Source organism: Haemaphysalis longicornis, unplaced genomic scaffold, assembly GCF_048455015.1.
Source record: "Haemaphysalis longicornis isolate Haplotype H1 unplaced genomic scaffold, Haemaphysalis longicornis Haplotype H1 scaffold_2, whole genome shotgun sequence".
Lineage (NCBI taxonomy): Eukaryota > Metazoa > Arthropoda > Arachnida > Ixodida > Ixodidae > Haemaphysalis > Haemaphysalis longicornis.
Window position 1 is genome coordinate 157,052,994 of NW_027526295.1, and position 27,556 is coordinate 157,080,549.

The 27,556-nt window shown below is 48.6% G+C and overlaps 1 protein-coding gene and 1 non-coding gene across 2 annotated transcripts in view; both read left to right on the forward strand.

The window, feature by feature from the left end:
• Nucleotides 1-23,599, forward strand: part of LOC144167466 (uncharacterized) — a 45,868-nt gene extending 22,269 nt beyond the window's left edge. Inside the window, exons 2-4 of the mRNA XM_077696723.1 lie at nucleotides 15,814-15,931; nucleotides 18,513-18,656; nucleotides 22,077-23,599. Coding sequence (XP_077552849.1) covers nucleotides 15,814-15,931; nucleotides 18,513-18,656; nucleotides 22,077-22,402 — 588 coding nt within the window. The 3' untranslated portion in view covers nucleotides 22,403-23,599. The remainder of the gene's footprint in view (nucleotides 1-15,813; nucleotides 15,932-18,512; nucleotides 18,657-22,076) is intronic.
• Nucleotides 8,308-8,474, forward strand: LOC144171244 (U1 spliceosomal RNA). Its single transcript, XR_013322915.1, has one exon. It is a non-coding gene; the product is annotated as a U1 spliceosomal RNA (small nuclear RNA).
• Nucleotides 23,600-27,556: the final 3,957 nt, after the last annotated feature.

Sequence of the window (27,556 nt, forward strand, 5' to 3'; positions counted from 1 at the left end):
GAACACTATACCACATAGTGCGGGAATTCCCAAACACCCCGGACCTCCCTCCCAATCCCAACCATACCCCTTCCCCGTGGGCAGCGACGCTGACCAGCTCCGACCCCTGCTCCTAGCTTCGGGTGCACGGTGAACAGGGCACGGAAGGCCGGCTACAGCCAGGGAGTCCTGGACTGAGGACATCCCTCACTGTTCCGGGGTGACCACGACGGATAGGATAAATAAAGTTACTCCATTTCCTCTATAATGTATTGTCAGCTTTAGGCTCGGCTTCAGGCTTTCCAACACTCCGATAGCATGTACCTTGCCAGGGGAGTGCCCAAGAGGACGCAATCGAACCGTACGCCAATTTAATAATACGGTTCAAACACGAAAACTTGGCGGTGTTTCGCGAGAGGTATGGGCGCTTCATTGAAAACTACTAAAGAACTGATAGAACCGTCATGTTTCTGACTTCGAATAGAACTTCTCGCTGGATTGTAGTCTTCGGCGGAAGGAATTGGCCAAGAAACAAGACGCAAACAGTTGTTATTGTCACCACTATCTTTTTTAAATACTAGGAAGCGGCGAATATCGTAGAGACAGTCCTCAGTTGGTCTTGCATCAAAAAAGGCTGTTGCTTGTATACAGAACGCGCCAGGAACCCATTTCTTTCAACAGGAGTGACACATTTGCAGGCAAAAAAGTAGGACGAAACGGCAGACGATCTTCCCCTAGAAAGTCATCGAGGGCACTAAATGCAAAAGTGAACTTTCCGGGTGAGTGACAAGCAATTGTGAGCAAGCAATTTTGCTCTAGCCGCCAGCTCACGATCGTTCATACTTCTCGCTCGCTCCTCAAAACAAATCGTGATTTGTGCTTCGCCGACTTCGCATAACGCGTCCAAATAACACATCTTCGCGTTTGTTCGTTTTCAGTTTTGCCTATGAGCATCTAATGCCAATCCATCTACCAAGATTGCATTCGCAAATTCTAGCCTAAAAAAAATCTATTTTCAGATTCATCGCACCGTGTCTTTACAGCGAAGCTGTTCACGTCTAGCCCGTTAATAAATTTACCTGCACCGCATGCGTTCCCAAAAGGGCGTCAGGGCCGGAAAATGTTCGCGAACAGAAGTAGTTGCAGGGAGAGATGGCGACACAAGCAGGCTGCAAAGCATGATGAATTTCGTAGCCTTGGGGGCTCTTTAGCGCGAGCATATTAAACTCGGCAGAAGCTAGACGCGGCCGTCCACGCTGATGCACCGCAGATAAACCGAAGAACCCATCCGAACGAGCGAATAGACAAGCAGCAAAATCCACCATTGTTGTACTCTCCTATTACATAGCGACAGGAACGAGCAGCAGCGCAACGTCTATGAGACAGAGTGAAGCCATTCGAAAGCGTTAAAGTGTATCGCAAAGCAAAGTGTCGCAGGTGACAACATTATGAATCCCTTTGGAAACGCGATGCGGATGCAAGGCGTCTCAGACATTCGACTGGATATTCATGCTTTCGCATGCACAACCCATAAGGGGCCCTTGGGTGTCCCGAGTCTGTTTTGTTTTGCGAATATGTGCAAGCCAATAAAACGGAAACAGATTCGCTGAGTAGACGCCACCGTATGAATAGTTAGGGCCATGGACTGTTTTCGTAACCAGCGAGATAGCCGTACGCTTCAGATATAAACACGCTTGATATCGGGCTGGGTGATAAAGTGAAAAAGGAAAATGAGTAACAGTATGATGATACCCCTCTTCGTATCCAGTCTACTGTCAAACTATTTTACCGGCAGGACTTGATGCCTTGAGCATTAAAAATCTATCCTCGAAATTTCTTCCCGGAAAAAGAAAACTGACAAAGGTCGAGAGCTTTATTGGAATAATACATTTGTTACAGGTTCCTAAATAACTCACCGTCAATGGCTGGTGAGCTCCCTACGCCTAGCCTAACCACAACACTGAACACCATTACCAATTCTGCTGAAGCTGTACGGCTTGTACATGCGTAACACAACAAACCAGCATAGCGCATGGGTGCGTCCTATATCTCAAAGCCGTTTCTCCTAAATTAGCTTCGCGCGTATGTTCATGAAAGCATTAATGCGGGCATGTGTCGCTGCTCTGCGAGCGGCACTGCATACGAATCTTATCCGGCGAAAGGTTGGGAGGGGCCAGTACCCTCCCTTTGGGCCCGGTGGGGACGCCGTCCATACAGAATACAGTCGGCACTCATTAGCGATATAAGGTCATTCAATCTGTACTTCTCCCTCGACGTCGTCCCCTCGAACGCGTCCCTAAGAGTTGTTTGTGTTGGCAAACTTTGTCCGCGCGGGCCACCTTTCGAGAGAAATGTCTAATTCCGAGCATTGGCACACAAGTAGCGGTTGTTGTGAGTCGGGGAAAATATGTTTTCGAGCCTGTAGTTGATCGCTTACAAACAGGTTTTGTACATGTGAGCGGTAAGAACGGAAATTTGTGGGATGAAAACTCGCCCTAAAAAGGATTTAATTCCCGTGATGATCGCACTACGCAATACTCGGGAGCTCTTACTGCATATACAAGCAGAGAAAATTAAGCACATTTCATTACTGTGGCATAATCAATATTGTCCAGCGAGTGGGAGCTCTAGCACGCACGTTACACCGTCTTGTGTTGTTTGTCCCACGTATTATTTGTTACGTAATGTGTTATGTATGTTATGTTAACACATGTTATGTTAACACATGTTAACACATAACATACATGTTAACACATGTATGTTATGTTGTTTGTCCCAATTGTCTCGCCTTATAAATTTCTTTTATTTTATCTTTTTCGTACCACAACCGTCCATAACCCGAACCATAACCCTCAAGCCAAAAAGCTGTCCGTGAGTGCCCCCGGAATTTTTTTATTTGAACAGACGATTTGTGCTGGAACACACTCCATTAAATGCTAAAAACCAAATTAGAGCGCTTGCAATATGAACGCTCTCTTTCGGGAACGTCCGAAGCGATGAACCAGAACCCACTTCTTCCATTATTTTATCATTTTTCATTGCCTCCCCTCCCTCCAACTCAGGCAAGAAGAAATTTCGACACCTCTTTCTAGATACTGCCTACAAGATTCTTTTCACCCCTCAGCCCATTTTATTTTCAGTTCTTCTAGAAGGCAGCTGAAACGTGCTGGAGGGGGAAAAAAGCAACTACATGTGGCTCTAGAAACAACTCGGGCTGATCCGGAGCCGTCGCCAACAGGCGCCGTTGAATCAGATCGTATATCATGGGCTCGCGATGCACGTGGTCGTCTGCAGACGCCCAACGTGTACGCGTGGGCGCAGAGAGCGGCTTCGTGCCCACATTTGTAATGGGGAATGCCCATTCGTTATGAGTCCCGGGAAAGGACTCGACAGATAGTGCGAAGAAAAAAGGATTGGACAAAAACTGGGAAAATAAATAAAAGAGTAACGATAATAACGACAAGATTGCGCCTGTACAAAACTCTCGGAGAGAGCTGTGCGGATTTGCGCGGCGGGAGAACCGGCCTCATCTATAATGCAGCCGCCACGTTCGGAGGGGAGAGGCGGAGCTTTCCCTGCGGGAAATGGGAGCGCCCCGGCCCCGTGGTTTCCCTTTACCCCGCTCTCTCCATCTTCTGAACGGGGAATCGCAGATTGCTGCGTTTATTCTTTTTTCTCTCGGGACGAACTTACGTTTGCCTTTATTTATTCACCGATTTCGCTTACTATGTTCTAGTTACCGTTTTAAATTTTTCACTTTCGTAGCCATATTGGAGGATGGGTAGGCCTCCTTTTATAATACTTCTTTTTTTCCGAATTAGGAGGGCGTCTACAATGCGGAGCTATCGCACATCTTTCTTTTTTTCTGAACCCTCTCTGCAGATCTTAGGAAGGTGAAAATCTTGCTCCTGTTCTTGTTGTCTTTATTTCGGGCAAAGATTAAGGCCAGCAATATAATTGTACTTTGAAGGCTCTCGCACAGGTTTGAAAGCTTTCGCGCGACTAAGCCTGAAAGGTAGATTTAAAAGTTTGAATGCTTAAAGACGAAGTTGCGCAGCGGCAGGAAGAGATCTCGACACAGGTAAGGCGATAACGAACACTTGGAGCGCATCGAACGGTTGCTTCATTGCTGACGCGTCTGCGATTACTGCAACTGCAACGGCCGTATCGAACGTCGAAAACTTCATGCTCAATAACTTTATCGTCGTGCTTGTATTGCGAAACGGGCATCTGATAGTGACCGCAAAATTTCGTTTTATTTCGTTTACTCATGGTACCCCGCTGTATATTTTGCGTGACTGTAGCCGTTCCCGTCCCTGTGGAACGACGGTGTCGAGTGGGGCACACGGGGGCCGCGGTCCCAATTTGCGTAGGACCGCGTACACCGCGTCCTCATCGGCACTGCGTGCTCCTTAGGAGGGATCGATCGGTGCCCTTGCGGCTGGTTGCTCGCGTGGGCGTCCCTTTCCACACACTGCCTTCCCAGAACAGGACCGCGGGACCGGCTTTTAGAGAATCCCAGTGAGGGTCTCACGCATGGGCAGGAGCAACATCGACGCAATTAGAGCGAGCGAACATGCATTTTTGTTTGCTTCTAGTGTTAACCATTCAAGCAGTCAAGAGGAAATTGTGTATCGAAGAACTTAAGTTTTGCTTATAATTTACTTACCGTGACATTGTGTTGTTGAGACTAAGGTCATCCACCAGCGTCATCCTGTCATCACTGTCAACTCTGATTAGCGTTTCAAGGAATGATGTCGCGTTGCTACAGCGGTGTAAGGTTCACCAGTATTCTACGCTGGTGAGAACGTCAACCACAGATTTTCTCACTAAACTTTGAGCGTGCTCTGTGGCACGCGGAACATATATACTACAAATGTTTTGTACAACAGTGTGCGAGTCAGTAGCTCTCGCTGACTGCACTCACTACGTGCCCCGAGCGTCAATCGGACGCGTTATGCTTTAAAACGTCTCACAAGACCACCGTTTGTTCGAGCGCTTATTCCAGTCATAGCGGCTATACTGGCAAGCTTAATTTGTCCGCAGGTTAACAACCCAATAACACGTGTGATAGGACGGAGCTCTCTTCCATGGAAGCGGGTGACTCCGTGCGTGCTGTTTTAATAAGTACCTAATTCTCGGGGCTCAGTTCTCCACTTACTATGTCAGTACGGGGAGATCTGTGCATACTGATGACGAACGCTGCAAGTTGTACTAGATCCACCTGCACGCCTTTCCCCTCCACCGTTTTGTTCGACGTCCTGCTCTTTCGAGTTAGCTTATCACTCCGAACCCTTCCGATATCGCAAATCGCCGTGACGCAATGACCGAGACGTCGTGCTTCTACGCATGAGGTGGCAAGCTTCACCTACGAGCCGCAGATGCTGACTTTCTGAAGGAGGTGACGGGCCAGAACAAGTCAGCACAAGAACAGAATAAATCCGTAGCAAGTCACATAAGACGCACCCAGCGGGCAATCCCTACCTTCGGGTCGGTAAACTATAAGATTTAGGCTGTATTAAATCCTTCTATCACACTTGCTAGCGAATCAAAGCGACTAGATAAAGTATGCACGGTGGCGTTTGCATTAGGCATTAGTGAGGTGCAGCTTTCCGGCCAATCACAGTTCTTTCAGTAGTGATTGCGTTATAGTTACTTAGCGGAATGCAAAATGCTTTCGCACAGGTAATATTGATTGATTGATTGATTGTAGGGTTTAACGCGCCGACGCAACGCAGGCGATGAGGCGCGCCGTAGTGGAGGGCTCCGGATTAATTTTGACCACCTGGGGATCTTTAACGTGCGCCGAAATCTCGTACACACGGGCGTTTTTGCTTTTCGCCTCCATCAGAAAAGCGGCCGCCGCGAGGTAATATTGGGGCGAAAGCTTCTTTGCGCCTAGTTTCAAATTTAGCAGGTGGCGCGACCAAACTCCGGAACCATGGCAGCTATCCCATTGAAATACAGGGTGAGTAAATTTGGCGGCGAATTACACAAAAAATATTTACAACCCTGAAAAGCATCTTTACAGTTTTCATGTCCAAGTCGACTCCTTGCTCTGAACGAAATATCATTTTCCTGAAGTGGTTTTACTAGGTTCCTGAGAGGTCTGAATTTTGAGCGACAAGACTGGGGATGGGAAAGAGGGCTCGCTCGTTCAGGCCGTCTATGCTACCGTGAGTCACTCTGAAGACTGCGAAATTCTCTTGAAGCATCACTCTAAATTCCTTCGCCCTATCTCGTACGAACCACGAGCTAGTTAATTTTTCCTGGCTTAGTTCGATTCTTTCTCAGGTTTAGCATAATTACGCTCCTCACCATCATGTGATCATCTTGCCAAGCATCTCAACTATTTGTGCGATATTTCGATTTGCCGCTAAAACGGAGTCAATACCATTTTTTATTTGACCGGTATTTTGGCTCTTCAATGCTCATTTGCTATTCTTTCGTTTGGGGCAGGATGTATCCATTATCCTTGGGTTACATCTTTCCTCAAAACCAACCATTGCGGTTTCTTCGAGTACTTACTACAAATTTTTCCTCCGTGTGTTGTCTCAGCTGTTTCTCCCACATTTCTTAGTTGAATCTCCCATGACAACTGAGGATCGTGTGTTTCCTTTACTTATCGCCGATTCGACACTCCGTAGAAAATGTCTACAACTCCATCTGCATGGGCAAACGTCGGTGCAACAGACCTGCAACGTCTCTTAAGCTTAGTTAGTTTGATTGACATCTCCAACCCGCTCACTAACTTCTGTGTAATTCGTCCACATTCGCTGATATTTCCTTACGTATCTATCAGGAATCCTGCTTTTAACTTTTTCCCTAGATCTTAATGGTAGCACGAAATATCCTTGCTACTCAGCTCTATAAATCCCTCTCCTGTTCCTCTAACGTGCCTCAACCGGGGATATGTCATTTAATTCCTGAGAGGTCATGTTAATAGTACAGCTGAACTGCCCTCCCTCGGTCCAGTTGGAGCATTTTAAAATGGTAGTGTCTATTATCACGGCAACCGTGAGAATTACCGCCAGCAATTTCTCGCGGCGGTCGCCTCTGATTGACTAAGCACGCCACCCGGAGACTCTAAGGGACAAATATTCTCTAAAAACCCGCTCTTCCAGTGGCCCCTGTTTAGCGCTTGCTTTTAAACCAGAAGGCTCAGGTTAGATTCCGGCATTGCGGGAGTTTTGTTGTTTTTTTTTTTAGCCTTCAGAATTTCGGAAGTTTTCGCTCATCATGATTTTGTTGATGTATTTTTTTTTTCATTCTTGTTATTACTATATCAAGAGATCGCGGCGCAGGACTTCTAGACTGGGTTGGATTAAGTTTAATATAGGTTGTGTTCGGAGTCGTTCAGATTGGTTAGGTCACGTTTGTTGCAGTTGGGCTGGATTTGGGTAGGTTAATTAGGATACGTTCTGTTAGGTTATGTTAGGTTACGTCGAATAGGTAATGTTATTCATATTCAGCGAATTTAGGCCATGCAGCTCTTCTAGGAACTGCCGTGAGAATTTCCCGGAGGTAATTCTCACGGCTGCCGTGAGATTAGACGCAGCCATAAAAATTTTCCGTCGCTATGGGCTTTCATTTCACGACTTCTTTTTATGGTCTGGATTAACAGAATTCTAAAGTTTTCGCCCGTGACAGTAAATCAATTTCTCGCGATTTCTATCGAAACGCTGAGACGTGGTGTCGCCAGGTGCACAGAGCAATGCAGCGCCGGCATTTACATTATACCATGCTTCAATGTAAAGCACACGTATAAGGACAGACATACGAACTACGACAGCAGCGTTTTGGCGACCTTTCTCTTCCACACGGCAACCAGAGTGTGTGGGTACGGGAATATTATAGAAGGGAAGTGGCCCTCTCAAACAAACCACAGCGGATGGTGTGCATTACTGAGTCATAGCCTCCTCTGTAAGAGAAGGGTATGACTGAGCTCACGCTTCGTCATTTTCAGCTGTCGAGCTGTGCATCTAAAACCTGTATTTTTTAGGGGGGAAGCCCCTTAGGGACTTGGGCTGTCGGCATCTCCTGTCGTCGTTGTCATCTCAAGTAGTCACGGTACTAAAACACAGGGACACTCGTTTTGCAACGCCTTGCGCTATAACGTAACGCGTACTAAAAGTTAATCATGGATAAAACCTGTTCAAAATAAACTAACATGATGTAAAGATTTGTGTAACGCTCCCTATCTGTTTCAGCAATCGTCAAGCAGAAGCTGTTTGTAGACGGGCTATAATTTGTGTTACACTCCAATACCCACCGGCTCTCGACGCTAGGCCTGATCGCGTCGGGTGGTCGGTCGAAGCAAGAAAAGGCATACTTACCCAGTGCCGGGGCCTCGTCGATCACCAAGGACGAGCCCCAAGGGCGAGGAGCGGGCATTGCACTCTGCTCGCGTTGCCCCTGCTACTACCCCAAACTGGGGCAGATTGGGCATGCAAATTGCTTAAATCCGGTACAACGCAAGAGAGGGCGCCACCGCCTCCGCAAGCGCGTGATTGCTCCTCCCACGGGCGCTTCTCAGGCGCTTAATTAGCGCATGCCGTTTGTCAAGAGAAAGACTTACAATCCTTGAATACACTTATACACTGCATGCTTCGCCCCTCTCCAGGTTTCACGTTTGTGGAAATGGCCAGGTAGTTTTTTATCCTAATTTCGAGGCTGAGACTCCAGCGTACATATACACTACATAGCTTTGAATCAAATCCCCAGGTCCACTCAACGAGCTGGTGCGGAAGGTAATTATAAAAGTCTGAACATATGTAAAGGTTTGTTATGGGTTGTCAAATGCGAAAGCATGAACGTCCAGTTGAACGCTTGCGACGCTTTGTCGAAGTGCTTTGTAATCTCGCAGCTTGAGACGCTTTGCTTTGCGATCAACCTTAACCCTTTTGAATGGCTTTTGATCGGTCTCCTAGACGTTGGGCCGCTACTTGTCCGTGCCGCCGTGTAAGGGAAGAGCTCACAGCGTTCGTGAATTTCGCTGCTTGTCTGCTCGCTCGTTTGACTGCATTCTTCTGCTCCCTTTACCTAGCCTGGACGGCCATGTCTCACTACTGCTGAGTGGAAGCTCGAGCTATGGATCGCTTCGTGCTATGGAAACATTTTGTGCTATGAAAGCCTTCCAATAAGGGGACGTTTCGCTGCTACAAAAGCCGACACCAACGATCAATGCCAACTCCGAAGTCCATCTTTTCGCTCAATAGGCCATTTAATGTTTTCTCAATAAAATGAGGTTGCGCCAGGCCGTCCTGCAATGCCCAGGCCGTCCCAGGCCTTCCGGCAATGCGGCCAAGGACGGCACGAGGTGGGCGCCGTGACGTCTCCGCCGTAAACTTCTCGGCGCCATTAATCATGCACGCGGACCCTCATTATTACGACGACAGCGTGAGGGCATCTATCAGCGTTATCTGCACGCAGCAGCGTCGTCATGCTGCCAATGTGCTTCCTGCCGATGCGCGTGTTTTCGATATTACGCCGCCGCTTTCGGCGATGTAGCCGTGGGCGTGGTGTCACCGCATCGAAACCCGTCCGAAGCGCCCTCTTTTTTACGGTCCCTTCCTTCCGGAGAAGTAGGTACGTTCCTCCCTAATAGTCTGCGCCGGCGTAACAATCTGTCTTTATGCGTATGACCCTCCCAGCCCTTTCCGTCCGACCGAACAATGCAGCTATATCCATGAAGCTTCAACGAGGCCGGACCGTTTCGTTGCTCTCTCTTTTTTTAACTGCAGAGTGTGGTTGACAAAAGAGTGTGGTTGGCCCGCAGAGTGTGATTGGCCCGCAGAGTGTGGCAGAGTGTGGTTGGCCCGCTATTGACAAAAAAAAAAGTCTCCATGTTCTCGAATACATATGTATACGACCATCCCATCCTCCTCTGACCATCCCATCACACCTCAAAGCCTGCTCTTCAGGTAGCTGCAGAATAAAGCTGTTGTGGGGAACCGAAAAAAGTCTTGTTTTCGTGTTATGACTGGTGAGGAAGTATTTACTTGAAAAATTATAAACGTCCGTCCGTGCTGAAACAACTGAGCCTGGTTGAGGTGTTATGTCGAGGATGAAAGTAAAACTCTTTTTCACGAGAGCATGAGCGAGGTCTTCTTTACCGGCGCTGAAGGTCGTCGCAAATCTTAGAACGTGCTGGTGAGTTAGGGAAATTATGACGGAGTGTTTGCGGTGCTAGAATACAACACCGAAAACGAGTGAACGGCAACCATATAGCGTTCGCGCTTTTGTTTTGTTGAAATCTTTTCAGGCTGCGAACGCTCACTGCGTAGTGTTGGTTTCTGCTTACACATGTAACGAGCATTGGCACAGAGAACAGCGATCGATGATGCAATTTTAGCTAAAATATCACAAGTAATGCTGCTTAACCTTTACGAGAGCTTGAAGAATCTAATTTGCCCTGTCCCGTATTGAAAAAGCAAGGCCCGGGAAGCAGTAAAATAACACTGCTTGGTTGTAAGGCGGGGAAGATGCGCTATGTTTAAAAAGGACAATGAGCCAGTTCACCCCGTGAACGTGGGCGGCGAGCGAAGCTTTCTAGCTCACGGCAAATAGTAGAAAAAAAGTTGAGGCGAAAGGCATCAGCATTTTTTTTTTTTACCTTCAGGAGTATATTAAGCGCCCCTGTGGAGATACGACCCTTCTGAAAATTTCTGCAGGCTGCTTGGGAGTCCGTGATTATAATCATGCGAGCTTGACTTTTCGTTGTCATTGAAATAGCGAGAGCAATCGCCGCCTCTTCTGCAAAGTCAATGTTTTCAGTCGTGATAGTTGCCGAGCTTTGCTCCTTTCATTTGCTATTGGTCACGGTTCTCGCGTTTGGTGCGTGGTTTGCGTTTGAATATTTTACGGCGTCGACGTACCTTGTCCCGCTGTAATTACCATAAGCCTTTTTACCAATTGTAAGCTATCATCACCTTGGCGTTTCTCCTTCCTTTGAGATAAAGAGGGTGCATGTTGCGCAGGATATTGGCAATAATGATGCCCTCCCTCAGGCAAAGTGGTATGCGCCTTTTTTGGGTTTGGGAATCCAGGTTTGCCGCATATCCGAGATGGCGTTAAGTGGTTCGACTTGTTTCTGTGAGTTTCAGGCGTTCAATGCGGCTAACCATGTGTGCCTCCACAAGTTTCTCCCACGTGTTATGTACCCCTCATTGGAGTAACTTCTCTGCCGGAGTCTTATCCGATAAACCTACTTGCCAGTTTGTGTGTTTGCTTGATGAGGATGTTCAGTTTCTCTTTTTCGCATGTTTTAGCCCTAGATATGGGGTACCACAGGTAATTCTGCTGGTTGGTTTTTTTAGAAAGCCGCATAACTCTAATTATTTTCGACACAAGGCGGCTTCATCGATATGTACGTTGCATATACATTTGCAGTACTCTTCTCCGGGCATATGCGCTACTCTGTGGGTATGAAACACTGGGATGGGCTTCAGATTACATGTCCAGGCTTCCCGGAGAACGCGCACAGGTTTCTTGGGGTCGACTCCCCTAGTTCTTGCGCACTGACTGACTGACTGATTGATTGATTGATTGATTGATTGATTGATTGATTGATTGATTGATTGATTGATTGATTGATTGATTGATTGATTGATTGATTGATTGATTGATTGTAGCCCTAGAATGGGTATGACGTCCCTTGACATATCTCAAGGCCTAAGTTAAGGTTACCTTACGTTATGTTTTAACATTGTACGTTAGGCCTACTTTCACGCTGGGAGGTTTAACCGCGTCATCCGGCGCCCATCGGAAAAACTAATTCCCCAACTTCAAGCTGCGTGTATCGGTTGACGTCCATACACTTCCCCTGATTATAATCGCGAATGCATGGTGAAACGGATTTAGTGGAGCTTGCCTATAAGCGTTTTTTTTTCTAAAACCAACACTGAGGCTAGACACTCGAATGTAAAACAAATGTGTGCGGAAACTTTTGTTCGGCCTGCGTTTTTTTTTTTTTTTGAAGACACAATCCTCAGTTAGAAAACATTTAAAATATTATGCTGGCAGGCTTTGGTTCAGTTCCAATCTCGTCGAAATGTTTCGCCTTGCCCAGTAGCACAGTCAAAAGATGTATGCATAACAGGTTAACACGAGAGCCTACCTTACGTACTCGCAAATGGCGCACATATATGAAACAAACAGTTGAAAAAATCCCCCCACCTCCCCGAAGGGGATCGTGCGGAAATGCGAATGCATTGGGTGCACCGATGAGTGCGGTGCGAGTAATTATTATTAATGGCGTACTTAATGAAGAATCGCTATCAAGGCGCCAGGCGCGCGCTCCACTGCATTATATAGATTCCGAGCGCAGCGAGCGGAGAGAGGGTACGCGGAGAGGAGAGAAAGCCCGCCGAGCTCCGCGATGCGAGCGCCCTCGCACGCCCGAGCGCGCTCCTCCTCTCCACTCACTCTCCGCTACTCCGCCCGAGCTCCGCGATGCGAGCGCCCTCACACGCCCGAGCGCGCTCCTCCTCTCCCCTTGCCCTCCGCTACTCCCGCCCGAGCTACCACTGCTCCGGTTGCTAGGCGCGCCACAGCTGTTGCTAAAGGGCGAGGAGGAGCGCGGAGAGATAACACCTGCGGGCGCACGCCGACGGAGCACGACAACCCCCGACTAAGAAATGCATTCGCATTTAAAAGCAGAGGAGGAGAAAGAGGAACTTGCACGCGCTTTGAACGAGGAGGAAGTAGACAAGAAGAAGAAGAAGGCGAGCTTACTCGCGGCATCTCGTGTTCTCTCGCGCAAGGTACACCTGCGGGCGCACGCCGACGGAGCACGACAACCCCCGACTAAGAAATGCATTCGCATTTAAAAGTGGGTAATATTAGCGCAAACTGCTTGAAAGGAGACGTCAATCAACTTCATTAAACATGTGCACGTGTAACGTCTGCACCTGCTCCCAAGTGACAGAACCTCCGAGCTTGATGACCTTTACCAAGGTCATCAAGCATCGCTCCATAAATAGTGGGGTAGGGGGAGGTTGCTGACTGACTTTGCCTGGACGCCACCACATACCAATGCGGCGTTAAAAGGCCCTCTGATTGGCTCCCAACGTTTGCGACAAAAATGAAAGCGTTTGAGAAGAGAATTTTAGGAAAATGGCGACGATCGAGCAATGTCAGATTTCGGCTCGCTTTTTAAATGTGACGAAAAATGGAATGCAAGGAGAAATACCCTTCGGCTCGCTTTTGTAGCGTGAGCTACACTGGCCGACGTTGAGCAGTTTCGCGTGGCTCCTGGAGAGCCGTGCTGCGCATGCGCGAGGAGCAGTGACGTCACACGGCGCACAGAACGTTTCTCGCTGCCAGGCGTCTCTCACACACCCCACGCGCACAGCGTCTCCCCCGACCTCCGTTCCGCATGTGGCGGTCCGGTCCACTTGATGATCATGCGAGGGGTGGCCGGGTGTGGAACTGATGGCTCGTGCGTCGCAGCAATACCGGCGTGCGACTGTGGAACCAGCTTAGCTCTTGGGCGATTGGTGACACTGCGCCGGATCCGCTTGATAAATATACATGTGTCACATAATGCGTATACCGTGTGTGTGTCATTGAAGCAGCAGTAAGCACGATAATCAAGCTAACCCTAGACAACCAAGAAAGCTAAAAATAACGAGCTGAACCTTAGCTCACGCTACGTATATCCTGGCATAGCCGAGCTAAGCCACTGCTATTTGTTTAAATGTCACAAAAAATGGAATGCAAGGAGAAATTTCTCAGCTAACAAGGCATGGTTGGCTGTCTACCAAAAGGCGATAAAGCTATGAAACGCGTTATATTTCAGTAGAAAAATTAGTCCACGCACATGAAATTTTAGCAAGCTGCATTTATCTTGGTATACTAAATCAAAGCATTGGTGGCTTATTATCGTGTAAGCTAGATGGCTTTATAAAGACAGCTTTCTTGTATGGACCACTAGACCACGACCGTCTTTATGTGCACTAGGCAAGTCACCCTGACCTGCAACAGTTCTTTCGAACTGCGACGTGTCTCTTGTCAATGTCTCTTGTTTTGACTCTTGTCTCTTGTCTTGACCCGACTTGTCAATGTCACGCTCCGAGTGCCTCCTGCCCCTAATTGAATTAGGGCCGAGGACTTCGGCCAATTAAATATTTATCTAAAGCTACAAAAATGCTTTCACCATAGCGTAGCAACATTGCTCAGAATTGCAAAGGGACAGCCTTTTTTGTCGTTTTACTAGCCACCAACTTCCCCCAAGCACCGCTGTGTCGTTTTATGCCTCCGAAACATTGCGACCGCGCTTATCTTATTCTCGAGCAAACGCCGTGTGCTGCGTCTTCTTGCCCCTTATCGCGTTGTGCGGCGCGCAAAAACATCTTGTGTGTACTCCGCGGTTGCGTCAGTGTTCGCCGGGACTGCGCACCACGCCCTTCGCTGCAATCGGGTGCCAAGCGAGGGAAAATAAACAACTGAAAGGAATTGGGGAAGCCAGCTTCGCTGTCCTCCACGGCGACGAGCGGCACACACCCTTTCGACCGTTGCCCCTCGGTTTCTCATCCGGAAGAGCACCCGACACATACAATAGAAATGAATGTCGCTCGGCGCCGCCGAGATGATCAAGGATAGAGGAATGTAGGACAACGTGGAAAGAGGCGGCCCCGCCAAAGGTCATCACTCGTTGCCATTGGGCGGCTTGACATGGTGTTGTGGGTCACCCGTAAACGAAGTTTCCTGCGCATGCCTGGTAGTGTGAAAGCCCCACGACCCTGAATCGTTGCCCGAGAGGTACATGGATTACTGCCGTACGAACTGATGCTGTAGTGATGTTGACTGTGCATCAGTGACGTTTATACGGAACACGAGTTCGTGTAGAAGAGGAATTATCATTCGTACAAACGGCAAACAATCCGTCCGTGACAAGACTATCGATTACAGATTAAATTTGATATGCAAACAAAAAATATCTCGACAACCCCCACCTCCCCCCCGCAGGTGTTTCTTTTTTCTTTTTTAGGAGTCTTTTTGCGAATAGTTTCTTGTACTATAATTCAGCTCATGCGTTCCGCGGGCAGGGGCCGTAGTGGCGTTTAGTGGCGTCTGCAATTTTGTATAATCTACGAGATAGAAACCTTAGTAGAGTAGTTTTGTGCAACATAGACACATGCTTTAGTATGATATTTAGACTTCCAGTTGCCCTTGGCAGGGGTTTGAAAGCCGTGTTGCATCGTTTCTTTTAAAGCAAAAAAATGAAATCAGTGTATAGTGGAAACTGCGATGGAAACAGAAAAGCGTAAAAACCTAAAAACCTAGGATACGGCTAGGTGAAAACTGCAAAAGAATTTCTCCGTGGAGCCAAACCTTGAAACTGCTCGCATCTAGTCAAAATTTCGAAGATGTGTAGACGTTCTTAATCCTCTCCGGATATCGTGTAAACCTTCTAACTATACTCGATAAGTAACTTCTGCAGCATTGTGCATAAGATTGCAGCTGTCTGGTTGTGAGTTAAAGTAGTGTCAATGCCTCGAGCGTTACAAACTTTTTAGCGTTTTACAGCACACCGAACGTAAGGCGTTTTCCGGGGAGCTATAGGACAAAATTATGTCAAATCGCCGTCTGAAGGCTCCAGGAAAACGTGGCATTGTCTGTAAGGCCTTCCCATTTGCGACAATTCGAATACGACGAACATCCGTTTCGGGAATGTTTGTTTTCATAAAGCAAACTGTTTGTTCGCGTCAGTGCTGCCTACTCTGGCTGCGGTATCCTCGTGCTTCGGTAAGCACCGACTGGTCTTGCATACCGCACTGAGGAGCGTATGAGTCGTACAAAGCGGCCCCGAACTGTTCCTTTCGTTCGCAGGAATGCGTGCCTTCGCTGCACGTGGAGAACACGGCGGACTGGCTGGAGCAGGACGTCATCGCGGGCTTCCGAGTATGGCAGCTCATGTTCCTGTCCATCGGAGGCCTCATCGTAGTCGGTGAGCTCCGCACTCTCTCCTCCACCGCCCAAAGTGTTCCACCATGGGCCGACGCATGTAGGTCCTTTTCCGCTCTTCGAGACTTCATAAGGATGCAATCACTGGCTGGAAAATGGCGAACATGGGCCACTTCCTCGGTTAGTCGCGTGTGCCGTCTCAGTTACGTTGGGACGGATACGAGATAAAATGGCTGAGACTAAGAGGGAAGGTTTGAGAAGCCGGACGGGGCGGGCAGTATAAAAGCGCGACTAGGACAGCACGCGTAGTGCTTGCTGTAAGTATTCAAGGGGGAGCCTACTGACTGTGAATGTACCTGCTACAAAGATAATGAAGTTTTCAAGAACAATCGCTTGTAACTAGATGGCGAATCAACAACTCCCATGCATCTCGACGAAAAGCGAAACGCCCGTGTGTTCGAGATTTCGGTGCAAGTTAAAGATTCCCAGGTAGTAAAAATTAATCCAGAGCCCTCCCTTACGGCGCGCCTCATCACCTGTGAAGCGTAGGCGCGTTAAACACCCATAATCATTCAATTACCTTCCGTGCATCTAGTATACGGAACGCCCCTCAGAAACCAGCAGATGTGCTGCTCAGTTTGCTAGCTTGCCCTTCCCATTGTTCGCTTTCGCGGTTCTAGCGGACCCGTCAGAAAGAACATTATAGTGAAAGAAGCTACCCTACAAACTTAATTTCCTGTTTACGTAATGGAAGACGCGCAAACGATAATGAAGATGAGTCCTGTCGCCTGAGGGAATGGCTGAATGATTTTAAGCTATTGAAAGTCTGGCAAAGTTTGGTCACGAACGCGAAAACATAAATACGAAGAATAAAATTGGCGAGTTTGCCTCATACAGCCGAAAAATGAAATGACCCGTTTATAATTAGGACTCGTTATATACGAGATATACGAGAATGACGCCATTATTTTACTCCAATGAACAAAAATCTTCAAATACCTGGGTTCGATCAAACAGGCTGTACATGCAAGCAAAATGTCATAAACCTTACACAAAAGACAGGGCTTCAAAAATAGCATGCAAGCCACGCTTATGAAACCTCATGAAGCCAGTACATTTTTTTACGAAGCTAAGCGGTGAAGGACGAGTGTTTTGCTTAGTTATAGTATGATATGTTCTCACAAACCGGAGAGAGACTGTGCCGACTGACGTCACACATTTTGCGCGCAAGCTTCAGTGGCATTTGAGAGACCAGCTTGACATCCGCAACAATTTTGTACATTTTTCTGCTACATTTAGTGTTGCTATTTGTTCCTAATTTGTGAGGTTGAAGGCACGCCGGAATACGCGGTCGCTTGTGTGTACAGACATTTAGCTACTCCCACACTTCTCCTGACGCAGGGCAAGCTTTGCCACTAGCGTAGTACATCCGCAGTGAAGCACGCTTGCAGTTTCGTTCTGCTGAACAGACTGCTGGTGTGACTTTGACAACTTGGAAATCGCAGTAAGCGCGAGTTCCCGTGATATTCCGCTGCAGCCGACGGGAAAAAATACCCCAGGTTGTAGGTGAATGATTTGATTGATTATGGGGTTTAACGCGCCGAAGCTTCACAGGCGATGAGGCGCACCGTAGTGGAGGGCTCCGGATTAATTTTGACCGCCTGGGAATCTTTAACGTGCGCCGAAATATCGAACACGCGGGCGTTTTTGCTTCTCGCCTCCATCAGAAAAGTGGCCGCCGTGGCCAGGAATCGAACTCGCGTCCTTAGGTTGTAGATAAGCATTTTATTTGTAAAAGTACGTTTAATCGGGTGTTTTGTGGCAACATCTAGTTCCTGCAGGGCACAAAAAAAAAGAAGAAAGAAGCACACACACAACAGCCATCCACATGAGTACAAAACATGTTCAACAATTGACATTTTGAAAATTATTAAATCGAAAAGAATAGTGCAGAAAGTACAAAAGGAAGGAAGAGTGTGTCGAATCATTTGGTAGTGAAAGGTTCAACGCCGGAAAGGTACATGTGAACGCGTGGGGCAGTTGCAGTTTTTTACTGCTAGGGTGGCACCTGATTTGACGAAATTCTCAAGAATATGAAAATAATATTTATATTTCTTTCTCTCGGTTAAAGTTGTAAACGCGGGTGCTCGGACATGATTACATAGCCCTCTTCGAATTGCCAGCTGCGGATAGCGAGCGGGCTATCCGGCAAGTATACCCGCGGACAACAGGTGTTAAAGGAATGCTCGCAAGAGATGAATACCGGACTGTGTCTCGGACAGCTTGTGGTCTGATAACCGACGGGATCCAGTATAGAGAATTCGCGGGGTTCAGTGTTCACGCATTACAAGCAGCGTGCCCGGCAACCTCACAAAACCATGTCGGAGCTTCAAACGCCCTTGTTTTATTTCTTAAGGTTGCGGTGGTTTTCAATTTTATATCTCATCCATTTCCTCCCCTCCCCCACCAATGAGGCGTTATACCTTTCCCTTTTCTAGATAAATTTTTCATTGATTCGCTGCATATTTGTCGCCCATCGATACTTGAAACTGCAGTGCCTAGTCGCGTGAGGCCTCGTTTCACGGTGCATACGCCGCTCATCTTGCCTCTTTTCTTGCTTTCAGTGGTGGTGATGTGCTGCTTTATGAAATGCCGCATTCCGAGGACCAAGCAGGAAATCGAGGCGGACTTCCATCGGAAGAAGCTCACCCAAGTCTTTAGGAAGCATCTGAACAAAGTGCCCGTCGAGGAGGTAGAATTTAAACTCGGTAAGTGTGCCACCTCCCCCCCCCCCCCCCCCCTTCCTTCTCCGTTTGTTGCGGCATGCTCAGCAACCTTTTAGACGTGGTGCTGCTTCACCTGGGAGTTATTTATTGCTGCGAGCAGCGGTTGTACGAGAGAAACGTTTCGCGCTTCCGTCGATTGTTTACCTCAGTGGTACTCGTTTCGGCCCCAGCAACAGTTCGAAGCAACGCAATTTGATAACTTATCTACGTGTTAGTTTGGATGCTGCGTTTTCGTGTAAAACATAGTTTAAATCAAACCATCTCAGCTTATATCTTGCTCCTTTGCATCTTTGAATACGTGCTTATCACGTTACGGGCCTCGATTTTCGGTTACTTCATGTTTTGGGCAGTGATGTTTTAGTTAGTATCATAATCGTGTTTATCACTGTATATATATCGCTATGTATGTACGGTGCCTTATTCTTCCTACTCCTCCCCCCATTTGTTTTTATCGGTTTCAATGGACTTTATTCGCCTTATCTGAAGTAGCAACTCTTGTCTGTAGTGATGGTGACCTCTTCGGTTTTCATCGAAGCTTGCTCTTTCTGTGTCGCAAAGCTTTAATCAGACTTGAGTCGCAACTTATTGCGGAAAATTGTGCATCGATAGATTTACAAAATTCTGGACAAATTTACAACCAAAAATTCAAATCTGGTCGTTTTTAATATTTCTCGGACTGCGCATTGTTTAAATGTAGTTTTTCTTGTGCACACTTACGCTCAAATGAGGCGAAACCGGTCGAATCAACGCTACTAACTGGTTCACGCCTGAAAATTGTAACTTGAACGTGTACAGGGAACATGTACTTAGTGAACAATTGTACGCAGTGAGCGTGAGGCAATGTACCTAGTGAACGAGGGAAAGCCTCTGGCATTATAGGGATTACCTTATCAATGGTTTTAAAACCAACTACAGTAATCCTTCGTTAACCTGAAGTCGTGGAATCCGCTGAAAATTTCGAGATAAGCGGAGTTTCGAATTAAACGGAATGCCGAAAAGTTGTGGCTGCAGGTCACCGATACAAGAGCTAGTGCTGGTAGCAATAGCGGGTTAGCGGCAACCAAACAGTTTTAGATGCTAGCAATCCCAGGGTGGCACCGTCTAGTGACCTTAAATACAGGCCAGGATGTACATGCTGGTTAGTCAGCTGAACTCGTTCCAGTTAGTCAGCTGGTTGTTCCGGTGTCCAGGTCTTTAACGCTATGAAAGTTCCTTCTTTAGGCAACTTTTTGCTTATGCTCTCTTTAATAATCGGCGCAAAGCACGCGCCCCTTACTTTTTCGGGGCTATTGAGCCTCGTCGATGTGCGTGAATCGCCGAATGCGATGATCACGCAGAAACAGGAATTCCTGTAGCTGGGGTGGCTTTTTCAATCCGCTTCCTGTTATGGCTCACTGCGGCTAAGGTCATGGTAATGTTTTGTTTGATACTTTTCATTTTGCTGGGAAGCATGAAATCATACCTTATTGAGACTAGGCAGGCAGTTCAGCCGCCGTCCGTCAGTACTTATTTATTTCCGCCTTAACTTTTTCCCCTACGCGGCAGGTTAGCCTCATCTAGGGCATAGCCTGTGCTCCCCGGTCGCTCCCGAAAGGTCTGGGTATCATCGTACCATATTTTTAAGTGCGAGTGGGCCTACACAACGCGCACACAAAAACAGTGAGAAGTGCATGAAAATATCCATCCAGAAGACCGACTTAAAATTCTGGGTACATTGCTCACGCTGAATTTCAACAAAGCATGCTCACTGCAATATTTCTTTCATGATTTTCTCTTTGTAACTGCCATTTATATCCATACATTTTGGTCCTAAGCTTCTTACAAACCACTTGACTATGTCACCGCAATACTGCTAACAAGGCCATATTTCGCGCTTTGTAGCTGTCAAATAACAAAATAGACCAACATACTCTTGTTGTAGGAGATAGAGAGCAACATTGGCTTTAATTTGTGAAAGTTAACTTGAAAAAAAAAATCGAAGGTGGCCTTTTTTAATTGGCTTTCAAAATATACCAAAATGCGCTACCTAGCTGTAGTAGAGTGATTTTTAAAATTGAACCGTCTTGACAACATCTCACATTGGCATGAAGATTGAACAATAATGGAAGAATAACACTAGAAACATTGAACTACCTAAGTTGTTTAGATGCAGGGGAAAAAGGCAATTTTCAAACGTTTTTCGAATTCGGGAATTTTTATTAAAAAGTCGCTCTGCACGCCAAACGCGAATACGTTAAGTGATTTGAGAGTATGCAAAATCTTCACATAAAAAAGAACTAGGACGATAGCTGCAGTAGTTTTTGTTTTACAGTGGTACAAGTTTCAAGTTTTCCACGAGCCGCTTAACGCACCTGGAGCCCCGGGCAGACTTCGGGAATTTTGGGGGGGAAGGAAAAGTTTTTTCCCCACAAAATAAATTCAGATATGTTTGCCCCTGTGCACAAGGAGCTGCACAAAATTTTCGTCAAAATTAAAGATGTCGAGTGAACATGCTTGTACCGTCTCTAGTAAAAACCAGCCTGTACCATCTTTCGCAGCCTCTTCTAAGTTTACCTAACCCTATACTTATAGCCTGAGGGTTCCTCTAATCTCGCATTTATATATATATATATATATATATATATATATATATATATATATATATATATATAGTTGTGAAGTGGAGTCCTTAGTTGCTGCAGGAATACGCACAAAGTAGAAGTACGCTCTTCGGAGACTTTATTTCCAACGTTTCGACCTGAGACAGGTCTTCCTCAGGAAGACCTGTACTTCTACTTTGTGTACCCTTACCAGCCTGTGCTACGTCGTTGACCTTACCGGCGCTGTCGTCAGGGGCTCTACGGCTGCAGTGGGACTGAGGTTCGTGAGATCGGTCTCCGGTTCACAGGGAGGCCGCGGAAGAATACTAGAACACTAAACTATTGTGGCCAGATTTTGTTTTGGTTAGGGAGCGCTGTTTGTTTCCCATGAAACGCTTGCCCCTAGCGTGCATCGTAGGGAGCACCCTAAAACTAAAAAAAAGTGCATTTCACCCTCACTGTTGATCAGCGGGTTTCTTTCTTAAGTACTTTTGAGAAAAAAGGGTTCCATAGTTTCCCTTAGCGACGGTAAAGTTCCCTACAGTATCATAATCAGGTTTGCCAAAACAAATTTCGCAGCAACACGTTATCTCACTCTCCCGTTGCGGGTAGAACGAAATTAGAAGAGGAGCGGTGTGTTCTAAAGCCTTGGTGGAACGTGCTGCCGAAGTCACCGCTGGGCACCGCCCAGTGGTCACCACGCGCCCCTAAATTGCATACTGCAATAAAGGTTGTTCCTCCTCCTCCTTGACGCCACTCACTCTGTGCGTGCGTGCCTGAGCGCAAATTGCTCCTTGTTTTTCGCTCTCTCTCGCTGTTGCAGCGCTGGAGAAGGTGAAGGCGCTGTACGAGCACGAGCAGGACAAACGCAGCCGGGGCTCGTGGGACTCTCTGGCCGAGTGCGAGGAGCTGACGCTGCGCCAGAGGCTCCGCAGGATGCTGCGCTCGCTCAAGCCCAAGCCGCCGGCTCCGCAAGTGATCGCTCCCGGCAGCGGGGCGGGCTCGGAGAGCAACTCGGCCGGCGACGACTCGCAGCGCTCCGACGGCGGGAGCCACTCGGGTGGGAGTAACCCGTGCAGCGAGGAGAGTAGCCACGGGTGCCGAACCATACGCGAGGAGAGGATCTCCGTCGACGAGGAGGATGTGTGAGCTGCGGAAATATCCCGGCTCACAGCGTAAACTTTTCACTCCTCGCCGCAGCTACCGTGTTTTTCAGTGGACTGCGCGCACCATTAGCAAAACTCCACTTTTCCAGTGAACCATGTTGGGATGTTGTTCGCATCGCCCGGAGGAAAAGGGCCGGTGTTTGTGAAGATGTCTGTACCGAGTGTGATATGGACAGTGTTTGCTGCACACCGAATTATGAACGGGAGAATCTATCCCCAACGGACGTTGTGACGTACTCTACGAAAAGAATGAAAACTATTCTGCATGCCGTGTGGAGCTTGACAATTGTGCGGTTCACTTTTGTATGCCTGGAGTTATCGCGGCTCTGCCGGAACGTTGTACGAAATAACCCTGGTGGAACTGGCACTAACGTGCTTGTAATTTTAAATTGTATAACGTTTCTTGCCTCCGTCCCATGTTTCATTTCCTTTTATGCGTAACCAGGAGCAATTTACCTGAAAACCCCTCCGCAGGTACATTACTAAAGGCGTTAGTACCTTATTTACTTTCCCCGTCACTCCGGAACGAACGTGGGATCTCCATGACGCCAGTTCCCGCGGTCTCACTTAGAGCTACTTCAAGATCGTCAAACCACCAAATTAATTCTTCTAGGAACATGTTCTTTGCAGTGTGTGCCCAAATCCGCCGTATACTTTTTTCTCTGTGCTGGTCAGATTATGCTCTCCAAAGACAGTTGGGTCGATTGCAATAACAAATTCAAAATCAGAAAGAAGTGCACAGAACAAAGGTGAACACGTGCTTTTCCCACAACGTCTTCCTCTTGGTCCTGCTCTCTTCCCGCTCTTGCTAGTTATGAACCTCGGATAATTTTGGGCACGGCGTATAATTTTGGGCACGCCGTATAATGCATCTTGAGCTGGTAAGTGTAGTGCGCACACGGGAATTGCCTTGGCAACTTTTTCCGCATGGCTTCACTATTCAGGTGAAGGGAATAAAAGCACTTGATACCCTATGAGCGAAAAAAAAATTACGCTTCCGTAGCTGTACCATTCGCTCATGCTCTACGCGTGCACTAAGTTCGGTGGATCTTTTAGTGTCTTATTAATGTCTGCCGACGGCAATCACTCTTCCCAAAGCCTCTGATCTTACCAGAATGAAGATTGCTTGGCCAGCAACACAGGTCATTGTGCTTCATGTTATCGTGAATAAAATGGTTGTTACCTTGAATTCTCGTAGAATCATCTATATTAGACAGGAAGTGGGGAGGAGTCCAAAGAAGTTGTCGCGTCGGCGACAGAGAGATGAGAAGACACACGTCTGCACGCTACAGCGCCGTGGAGCCAAACTCTGGTGGCCCCGCTTTATTCCACGCTCGTGCCCAGCGCGCACCGCAAGCGCGTGGTCAGCACTCGCCACTCGTGGCTCAGGCCCAGCGTCATCGTTCCTGGAGCGTGCCCGTTTGCGGCAGCGGACGACGCAAGCTGCTGGGGCGCCGCCACATAGCCCCCCCCCCCTCTTCAGACGGAGTGTCGGCAATACGGACAGTCTTTGCGCTGGGATGTTCGCGGGTGGGGCTGCGAACGGAGGGGAGAGCGGTGGTGTTCAGAGTGGAGTGGTGGATGGTGGTGTCGAAGGCAGGCGGTTCAGCCTCGGTGAAAGCGGGCTTGAGGCGATCGATGGAAACGACAGTGTCGCGGCCGTTAACGCGAACTGTAAACGTCTTTTCGCCGCGAGAAATGACGAGATGAGGGCCGGTGTAGGGCGGTTGAAGTGGCCGGCGGGCACTGTCGACACGGATGAAAACGTATTGGCTGACAGAAAGACTTGGGTGAATAAAAGTGGGTTTTGTAGAACAGGGCCGTGGCGGTTGGGGACGGATATAGCTGAAAAACCGGGTTAAATCCGTTACGTAGGATGGGCCAGGAGAGGAAGGGTTATCTTGAGGCTGTGGAGGGACCAGGAAGTCTGCCGGTAATCGCAAAGACGTGCCGTAGACCATTTGGGATGCGGCACAACCAAGATCATCTTTGATGACAGTGCGCAATCCTAGCAGCACAAGAGGAAGGTGAACTGCCCACTCCTCAGGTGATTCGTGAGCCATCAGCGAGGCCTTGAGCTGACGATGAAACCTCTCGACCATGCCGTTGGCTTGAGGATGATAGGCCGTTGTTTTTAGGTGAGTAACACCGAGTAAGCATGTCAAACGGCGAAAGAGTGTGGACTCAAATTGGCGGCCACGGTCTGTGATAATCCCCGACGGCACGCCAAAACGGGCGATCCACGTCGACATAAGCGTGGAAGCAACAGTCTCAGCCGTAATATCGTCGATTGGAGAAGCCTCCGGCCAGCGGGTAAAACGGTCGATCACTGTCAAGATGTAGCGGCAGCCCTTAGATGGTGGTAGTGGGCCAACAAGGTCCACGTGAATTGTAGAGAACCTTGAGTCCGGTAGTGGGAAAGTAGCCAGAGGCGATGTGGTATGCCGAGAGACCTTGCATTGTTGGCAGGCGAGGCAGGAACGGGCCCAGGCGCGTACGTCAGTATTCATGCCCGGCCAGACGTATCTCTCGGCAATCAAACGCCGTGAGGCACGAACTCCAGGATGAGAGAGACGGTGAATATAGTTGAAGGCAATGCGCCTGAGAGACGCAGGAAGGTACGGCCGTCTGCGGCCTGAGACCGGGTCAATGTCGCAAACGATGCTGATTCCCGAATCAGGGCATAGAATGTCCTCGAGTTGCAGAGAGGAGCTGTTTGAAGAACGTAGAGTTCGGAGCTCCTCGTCATCGCTTTGGGCTTGGGCCAACTCCTGAGAACTGAAACCGGGGCGCTGTATGGCGGAAATACGGCTAAGGGCGTCGGCTGGAATGTTGTTAACTCCCTTGACATGCCGAATGTCCGTCGTAAACTCTGCAAGGTAAGCCAAATGTCGCGTCTCTCGGGGAGAATATGTAGTCTTCGATGACTTGAAGGCGTTCGTAAGAGGCTTGTGATCGGTGAAGATCACGAAGCTGCGGCCTTCGAGGAAAAAGCGGAAATGCTTCACAGCGAGGTATGCCGCCAGGAGTTCCCGTCCGAAAGTGCTGTACCGTTGCTGAGTGGGAGAAAGCTTCTTCGAAAAGAAACCGAGCGGGTGCCAGCTGCCATGGATGTGCTGCTGAAGTACACCTCCAATCGCACAGTGGGAAGCATCTACCATCAGGCTTGTGGGAGCGTTGTGGCGCGGGTGCACGAGGAGGGTAGAAGAGGCCAGGCGCTCCTTGATGGTAGTGAATGCGCGATCAGCGGCTTCAGACCATTCAAGACTGCACTCGGGAGACTTGGGAGTTTGAAGGAAAGTTTCGAGAAGTTGAACAATGGCCGCACATTCCGGGATGAACCGTCGGTAATAATTCACCAGCCCTAGGAAACGGCGCAGTTGGCGCAAGGACTCAGGTCGGGGAAAGTCGATTATGGCCTTGACTTTGTCTGGCAGAGGGCGAATTCCATTGCAGTCAACGAAATGACCGAGAAACTCCAACGACGGCAACCCGAACGCACACTTGTCGCAATTAAGGATGAGGCCATGCTCTGCTAGGCGTTCAAAAACTATCCGCAGATGGTGCAGGTGCTCAGATAGCGATGAACTGGCGACAAGAACGTCATCTATGTAGGCGAAAACAAAAGGTAGACCACGGAGGACGACGCCTATGAAGCGCTGAAAAGTGTGAGCTGCGTTGCGTAACCCGAAAGGCATCCGAGCGAAGAGGCCAAACGGTGTAATGATGGCAGTTTTCTTGACGTCATCCGGGGCTACGGGGATTTGGTGGTAGGCTTTTTGGAGGTCAAGCTTTGAAAAGATGGTACATCCACTGAGGTTATTGGTGAAGTCCTGTATATTAGGTAGGGGGTACCTGTCGGGTACAGTGGCCACGTTCAGGGAGCGGTAATCACCACAGGGTCGCCAGTCTCCTGATTTCTTCGGGACCATGTGTAACGACGAGGACCAGTTGCTCGATGACGGGCGAGCAATGCCGATTTCAACCATGTGGTGAAATTCCTGTTCCGCGAGTTTATGTTTCTCTGGAGCCAGTCGACGCGCCACGGCGTGCGTAGGTGGACCGGTGGTGATGATCTGATGAACGACGTCATGCTTCACTGGCTTTGTCCAGTCTGGAGGGGCAGTCAGGGAAGGAAACTCGTTCAGCAATTCCCGGTACGGAGAAGGTAGGTCGCAAAGAAGCGTGAATGCGAACGGATGGACTGGAGACGATTTGCCGATTACAGAAAGGCCGGTTGTGGCGTCCAGGATTCTTTTTCGGGTCATGTCAACCAGGAGGCCGAAGTGCGAAAGGAAATCGGCTCCTAGAATGGCGTGACTCACGTTGGCCACGAGGAAAATCCAGCGGAACGCACGGCGCAGGCCGATGTTTACCATCAGGGATTTTTTTCGGTACACGGGAATGCTGGACTTGTTAATAGCTTGGAGATGGCACAGCGGTGCTTGAGTGCGGTCACAGGAATTAGCGGGGAGCACACTCACTTCAGCACCAGTGTCAACTAGGAAACGTTGACCACTGGTTGCATCTGTGATGTAGAAAAGGCGACTGTCGCTGGCTTGGGAATCGGTCGCCGCCGCTAACGATCCCTCGTCCCGTTTCCCGGCCAGCCGCAAGGACGGGTGCAACGTTGCGCCGCTGCACCGAAGCGGCGATGGTACCAGCACAATGAATCAGGGTGTTGAGGTGGCTGGCGCGTTATGCCTTCCTGGCGAAATACTTGCGGAGACGGGGTACGGCGAGAAGGGCAAAACCGGCGAGCTCGAGGGTTGCGAGGCGGCGGCGAGCTGTAACCAGCCGAGGCGACAAGCTCCTCCAAGTTTTGCATGCGCTCTCGGAGAGCGGCGAGGTCGTCGGATAGCGGTGAGGGCAAAGGAGTAGCAGGCGCCGCCACGGTGTTATGGTCGGAAGATTGAGCGGATGCCACCGTGGACAAAGGCGGATGCAGCGTGGCGACTTCCATTATCTTGTCAGCATGCGCGGCCAACGCGGATAAGGGAAGGTCAGAAGCAGTCGCGAGGATCATCTGCACAGAAGAGGGGAGCCGTCGCAGGAAAAGTTCCTTCAACAAACGGGAGTCCGTGGCAGAAGGTGCGTCGCCAAGGAGGGTTTGTAGTTCGTGAAGGAGCTGCGAAGG